The sequence below is a fragment of the Danio rerio genome, chromosome 7 (genome assembly GCF_049306965.1).
Source record: "Danio rerio strain Tuebingen ecotype United States chromosome 7, GRCz12tu, whole genome shotgun sequence".
NCBI lineage: Eukaryota > Metazoa > Chordata > Actinopteri > Cypriniformes > Danionidae > Danio > Danio rerio.
In genome coordinates, this window is record NC_133182.1 from 8,557,501 (window position 1) to 8,565,112 (window position 7,612).

At 32.2% G+C, this 7,612-nt stretch overlaps 1 protein-coding gene across 1 annotated transcript in view; it reads right to left on the reverse strand.

The window, feature by feature from the left end:
* tex261 (testis expressed 261) overlaps positions 1–7,005 on the reverse strand; it is a 17,515-nt gene extending 10,510 nt beyond the window's left edge. The window contains 2 exon segments of the mRNA NM_001024426.1: positions 2,923–3,002; positions 6,832–7,005. Of these exon segments, the coding sequence (NP_001019597.1) occupies positions 2,923–3,002; positions 6,832–6,901 (150 nt within the window). The 5' untranslated portion in view covers positions 6,902–7,005.
* Between the last annotated feature and the right edge of the window lie 607 nt (positions 7,006–7,612).

The following is a 7,612-nucleotide window of genomic DNA, read 5'->3' on the forward strand; positions in this document are numbered from 1 at the left end:
GGTGCATTTTCCAACTTTTCCATCATTTCACAATTTACATACTACATTAAATCTCATGCTATTTGTTATGGTGTTCTGTAGTATAGTAAAGCATAGTACTCCAAAGAGAAACAGTGATGGCATGTTTACCTCAAGTTCAACAATGAAATACTGATGTTTATTCTCTTAAAAGCAATTACTCAGACCTAAAATGATGGGGGGGGAAAGTCTGCAGACATATGCCATGACAGACATCAGAGTTCTCATTTATGCAAAAGCAAAAATGTTTATTTGATTTGATTTAAATAGTTAATTATTTTTAGCTATTAGTAGGGCCAGACAGAATCTGCACATATTTTTTGCTATTTCTGCACAGAATCTTGTAAAAAAAAAAATCTGCAGTTTTGTGCGGACTGATTTTGGGAGTATAATTACTTAATATATTAAATAAAAAAATTACACATTTTTAACTTTTATTTAATGTTTACAATGCAAATCCAAATAGATCCACTTATTTGGTAAATGAAGCAAGTCTCTTATATAATATATATCTACTAGGAGACTGAAAATATTACTTTGAAAACTGTAATTTGTAAATAAATCATATGAACATTTTTATATTTGTCAATAATTTTACTAAAATTAATAAAAAAATGGAATAAATATAAATTTACACATGTAAATAAATAGACTCAATGATTCGCTAAAAATCTAAGAATTTGCGCATGCACAGATTCGATGAAGGCCTAAGTATTAGCAACAAGTTATAATGAAAGCAGCACAACAACATCTGTAAAGCAGCTCCGAGCACTTTACCCAAAATCTAAGCACTTTTAAAACTCAAAAACACCAGTCGAAGCAATTTCAAAGATTTCCAGCACCCTTAAGAACCCTGTCAAATTAATCATTCGAAAACGGAATCATTCAGGAATGGAAAACCAGAACCTTGTTTAGAAACGAACACATCTGACCGAATGTCAGGTTGTTTTGATCCATCACTGTTACTGAACCAACAAAATAATTATTTTGCATCTTAAAATGTGGCACCAAGGGTTGGGCAATATCGACCAATTTGGCATCGTACGATGTCTAATATGAAACATCGCGATGGACGATGGCATCGACGTCATAGGCGGCAGTGAATTAATTATGAATAATTAATTATGAATAATTAATTCATAACGAATTAATTATTTGTAGCCTGCCGTTTTAACTACCTGACCCGCATGCTCTTTGTTTTACCCATAAACAAATCATAGAGTAAATGAATAAAGATAAGTTGCACACATAATTATCACCTGCCAATCACTTTTTCCGCGGGACTCGTGAATAGGCGTGAATAGGTAGAGTGATCGGAGTCGTTAAAATGGCATCGGTAAAAAAAGGTGCACAGCCAACAGTATCTGAGGTGTTCGCTAAAATTACTAAGTACAAGTGTGAAAGTAAAATTTGACCCGCTGACTGCCTGGACTCGCTGTATCGAGCGCATGACAGTGTGTGTGCGTCTGTGTGTGTGTGTGTGTGTGGTCACGTGATGTGTGTTTTCAGCAGAAATGTGGAAGGAGGGCTGCTCAGAAATCTTTAACGCCAGTGTGGATGTGGATCGTTTTCATTCTAAAATGCCATTTAAAAACTAAGACCTATTAGTGTAAACAGGGCCTGAGTGTGTATTTTTCGCGAGCGGATTTGCAACAGGGGCAGAGGTTTGCGATCCCGGCTCAGCATCGTGGTGTCTGTCAGCCATCGGCGATGGCATCGTCTATCGGCACAACCCTAGTGGCACCATGTCCTAACATCATATGACGTGATAAAAGCTATCTTTTCCATGTAAAAAGAAGTATTTGTCCTAACCATATGTGATTGCAACGCACAAAACTTCTATTTTAGTATTGTTTTCTATTTTCTTAATGTCACGGCAGAACAACAGCATAAACTACTATGACAATGATCGCCTAGGTACTGATTATGTGCTTTATTCAATGTTAAACAAGCATGGGACAATAACCCTTTTCAAGGTATACTGCGGTTTGGAAAAGTCAAGGTTTTAGAACCATCAAAAAATTTTCTGCTATACCGTTCCCAAGGTATGTGTAAGATTTTTTTTATTGACATTTTTATTTAATTTTTTTTAGGACAACGACAGAAAAAATATCCAAAGATGCCGTTTTTAATTGTAAAGAAACTTGTGTGTTTAAACTAATGAAGACAGCATTTGATTCATTTGATTTATTTAGCCCGACATGTTACATAATATTTGAAATCTTTCAAATAATAAAATATATTATATTAAAAGGGGAAAAAGGGTTTTGTTTTTTACACAGACATTTAAAAAGAACCTATTTTAGAGCAGTAATCTCAATACCGTGAAACCGTGATATCTTTACCCAAGGTTATCATGCCATCAAAATCTTGTACCGGCCCATGCCTGGTGTTAAATGCTCCGGGTGTGAGTGTAAATACCATTTTAAGTGACATTTATTGCCATACTACTGAAAGCAGCAGCAGATAGTTTACGCCAGATCTTGAAATAAAATAACTAGCAGACGGTTTGAAAACGAAAGCCAGAACGGTGACTGTGCAAACCAACAACATCTGTCAGTCAGTAATCTATTAATCATGTTAAAGAGATTTCATATGCATTAATTGGATTAAAAAGCCTTTACCATTTTATTGGGAGTGCAGTGGCTAGTATTTAAACGTTCCTGTCATAACACATCTAGTTTGATGCAATCAGACAAACAAATTGCTTGTCATGTTGCATGTTGTTAGGAATAGATTGTAACACTTAATATTCTGTGCTCTCACAACTTGAATTATTGGGTCAAAAAGCAATTCTGAAGTCCTTATCTTTTAATATGGTGATCATTTATTTCCTTATAAGGCCAATAATCATGTAATCATAAAGCATGTATCAGCCAACACTGATATCCCCATGATACTCACCATAATCATATATTTTATAATACGACTGGTGGCAACTGTGTACTCCTCTATTAACTCCGCCAGGTAATACAGGCCTGCAGCTGTAAAGGGAAAAAGAAAAAAAAGAGCAAACTGATCAAAAAATTGAGCATTTCAATTCATAATATTTTCATAGCATATATGATTATAGGTAGGCCCAGACGGAATCCGCGTTCGCCGAATTTCGCAGATTTTTAGCCTATCATTGATTCTGTTTATTTACATGTGTAAATGTGTGCAAATTTAAATTTATTCAGTTTTTTTATTAATTTCAGTAATAATTATGGACTAATATGAAAATGTTCTTATAATTTATTTACAATGCAGTTTGTAAAGTAATATTTTCTGTCTTTTAATAGATTTATTATATAAAAGACTTGATTTGTTTACCAAATAAAGTGGATCTAATTGGATTTGCATTGTAAAAATTAAATACAAGTTTAAAAGGTATTACTTTTAAGTTCATTTAGTTATGAGATTCATTTTAGTTCATTTTAGTTATGAGACTCCCGAAATAATTCCGCATAAATCTGCATATTTTAAACAAAATTCTGCGCAGAAAGAGCAAAAAAATGTCCGCAGATTCCATCTGGCCCTAATTAAAGGGCTGGGCAATATGGCAAAAATGCAATGTCGATAATTATTTTCCATACTGAACGATAACGATATACATTTCAATTTGTAGCTGTTGTTAATGCTTCCAGATTTAAAAGAGTATGCCAACATGACTAAAGCCACAAAAATTAGAGGATCCATTAAATCACAACATTTATGGCTGATAAATCTTCAATGGCTGAAAATTTGGAGCATCTCTAATATCAACACACTTCTGGATTCCCATTGCTGCACATTTCTGCTGTATGATTGGTTCTTAGATCAATATAGAGTAAAAAACTCCAGAGCTTATCATTATGACATGATGTTATTGACATCAATTTTATCACAATTGGATATAATATCATTTGTCGGCCCAGCCCTATATGATTACATTAGAAGTATCTCCTTTAACCCATGATACACTCAATGCTCGGGTAAGTGTAAATACAGGTGTATAAACATAGGCTCGTGTGTACAGTCACAAACATCAACATGTCAGCCTGTGGACAGAGATTTGTCCTGTTTATATGACTCCAAGATTATTAAGGTAAAGTTAGTTTTATATTTGCACATTCAGACTTTCTCCTTAATTTAAGACAAGTATTCGTTGTTAAGCCTAAAACTGAGATAAAGATGGTTTTATATTCGCACATTCAGACTTTCTCTTCAATAATATCACTTCATAAAAGTATTGTTTGCAAAATCTGAATAGGGAAATCATATTAGCAGCCGAAGACGATCAAAATACAACACTGTTCAGTCAATTAAATAGTGCTAATGTTGTTTTGAAGTCATTCATACATGCCATTTCAGACCCAATATTCAAAGTAGAGTGAGAAACACTATAGAGACCGTTCAAATGAATGAATGTGCAAATATAAAACCAACTTGCCATAATAAATACCTCAATAATTCTAAATAGGGAAATCACTTTACCAGTCGGTGACTATCAAAGTACAACATTGATCACAGCCAGGTATATAGTGCTAATGTACAGTAGTTTAAAGTCATATGTACATCTGATTTCAGGCCTAATATTCAAAGTACCAATACACAGTGAACATATCACATATCTCAATGACGCTAAATAGTATGTTCCAGGCAGCAAAACATATTAAATACACTTGATTATCTATCATATATGTTTAAGTGATCCATATTGGGCATGAGCCAGTATAAGATTCTGACGGTATGATAACCTTGGATAAAAGTATGACGGTTTCACTGCACTGTGATTGCTGCTCTAAAATATTCTCTTTTTAAATGTCTGTGTAAAAAATAAAAAGGTTTTTCCCCTTTGAACAGAATGCATTTTATTTTAAGAAACATTTATCATAATTTGGAGCAGTAACAGGGTTTCTACAGGTTTCATCAAGTCAAATCTAAGACCTTTTTAAGACCATAATTAATGACATTTCAGACTTCCACAAGGCTAAACCCCAAATATTTTTATAAAAGTTAAAACCTTGAATAAAACATTAAAACAAATGTTACTGTAAGGAAGATAGTTATTCTATATTAATAAGCAAGCAAAGTAAAAAAATAAATGTTTCTTAAAACCTTTTTATTGAAATACAGTATTTTGTTAGTGATTGGATGGGTGTTGGCTCCATTTTGTAAAGCCTTTTAAGGCCCAAGGTGTTTTTTTTACATGCATTTTTTATTTCTTATTGCTATTTGGGGTTATTAGAACCTAATTAGAATAAAAATCTAAGTATCACCTTTTGATTTGATGTACTTTTAGAAAAAAAAAAAATGTCCATAAATCTGGACTCGTGGTCCGAATTTACATAAAACACTTATTCCCAATTTTTTTTCATGCATATTTAACATAGAATTTATTTTTTTTTTATATGCTTCGACTATCAGAGAACTAATTTTTTTTCCCATTTTAGACAGTTAAAAATAGGGTTGGGACATTTCCTATGCTGCAAAACAGTTGCAGGACGACACTGACAAAACAAACTAACAAAATTTAAAACATTCAAAGTATTTTAAATGTGGACACTGAGGCCCTGAAGGTTATCTTTACATGGAAAATTAAGACCGGGTTAAAAATATTTAAGACCTACACGCAATATTTCAGTATATTTAAAACTTTTTAAGCCCTACAAAAGTTTTTTTTTTAAATGTAGACGTTTTAAGACATTTGAAGACTCCGCAGACACCCTGAGTAAACATGTCAGGCTAAATAATTCAATGAATCATTGACTCTGTTGTCTTCATTAGTTTAAAAACCACAGATTTCTTTACAATTTAAAATGGCGTCTTTGAATATCTTTTCTGCAGGAGATACTGAAACAAAGTAAATAAAAAATCTTACACATACCTGAGGAACGGTATTAGAGAAAATGTTGGCGGTTTTAAAACCTTGACTTTTCCAAACCGCAGTATACCTTAAAAACGGTTATCATCCCATACCTAAACCATATTAATAATTATTTATATAGAGGTAAAGTTGGTTTAATATTCGCACGTTCAGACTTTCCCCTTAATAATATAATTTCATATAAGTATTATTTGCAAACTCTAAATAGCGAAATCATATTAGCAGCCAATGACTATCAAAGTACAACATGCTCACGGTCAAATAAATAGTGCTAATGTTGTTTTTAAGTCACACTTGCAGGTTATTTTAGACCGAATATTCAAAGTGCCGTAGTAAACAACATAAGGAGTGTGTCATTGAACGAATGTGTGAATATAAAGCCAGCTTTACCTCTATAATATTTATGAAGAGACCTTTAATTCTATGCTGATAAAGATCTGTGTGTTCCACAATTCCTTCATGTTGTCCCAACACAAATTAATTAGCTTAATCTAAATTTACAAATATGAGTTAACTGAACATAAAAATATTGAGTAATCCGCAAATAAATCCCACTAATTGAGTTGATTGAGCTCGTTTTAAATAAGTAGTTTGAACAAGCTAAATAAATAACTTTTTTTGAGTTTGCTTAGCGTCATATCGACTATTTAACTTGCATAGAGCACTAGACTACAGTCATGTATGCTAAAATGACAAATGTACCAACTTTACAGGATAAAACAAATTAAATAATGTGATTTTAATCCAAGAGAGCAACAGAAAGAAATAAGAGTAAGATTTAATATTAGCTAAGCACACTGTTATGCTATTCCACATCTCTATTTTTACAGTGCACACCCATTAATCGCTAATAACCATAATAAAACTCTATATTGTATTAATAGATGGACGTTGGAGCTGTGTGATTTCCTTCGGTCGCGTCAGCAAAAGGAGTTAGCGGCTAACAGAAACGACACTGAACTCACCGATAGCGAGAGTAACGAAACATATCTGTACCACCAGCGACAACCAGCTGAGTAAATAAATAAACCACATCTTTTTAAAAAGGACTAGTCGGCAAAACAAGCGACTAGTAAACAGTACAGCGGGCTTGAATCTCCGCTGCTAGGCTAACAACTGAAGTGGTCAAAGTTTCTTCTGCGGCTTCCTCAGACGTAGACCGGGAGCCGCAGCGGGAATCTGAGCGCAAACAGCGCCGCTCCGGCTGGGGGAGGAACTGTAGTTAATGTAAAATCCAAAGACAAAACAGCAGTAAATAAGACGAATGAATTATCAACTGAATAAATAGATAAATAAATAAATAAATAAATAAATAAATAAATAAATAAATAAATAAATAAATAAATAAAAGGATTTGAAAATTAAATATCAAATGATAAGAAGTAACACAAATGGGAATAAATTTTCTTTACTGCAAATAAAACAAAAGAAAAAATGAATGATCAAGTTAGTGACTAAATGAATGAAAAAATGAATAAAAATAAATGAATAAATAAAATGATTTGCTAATAAATGTCAAATCTTATGAAATAACACAAATGGGAATTAAAAATTTAAATATACAAATGAATAAGACGAATGGACAAATTAATTTTCAACTGACTAAATAAATAAAAATAAAATAAATAAATAAATAAAATAAAATAAAATAAAATAAAATAAAATAAAATAAATAAATAAATAAATAAATAAATAGAAAAATAAATAAATGAATTAATTAATAAAATGATAAATAAATTAAATAAA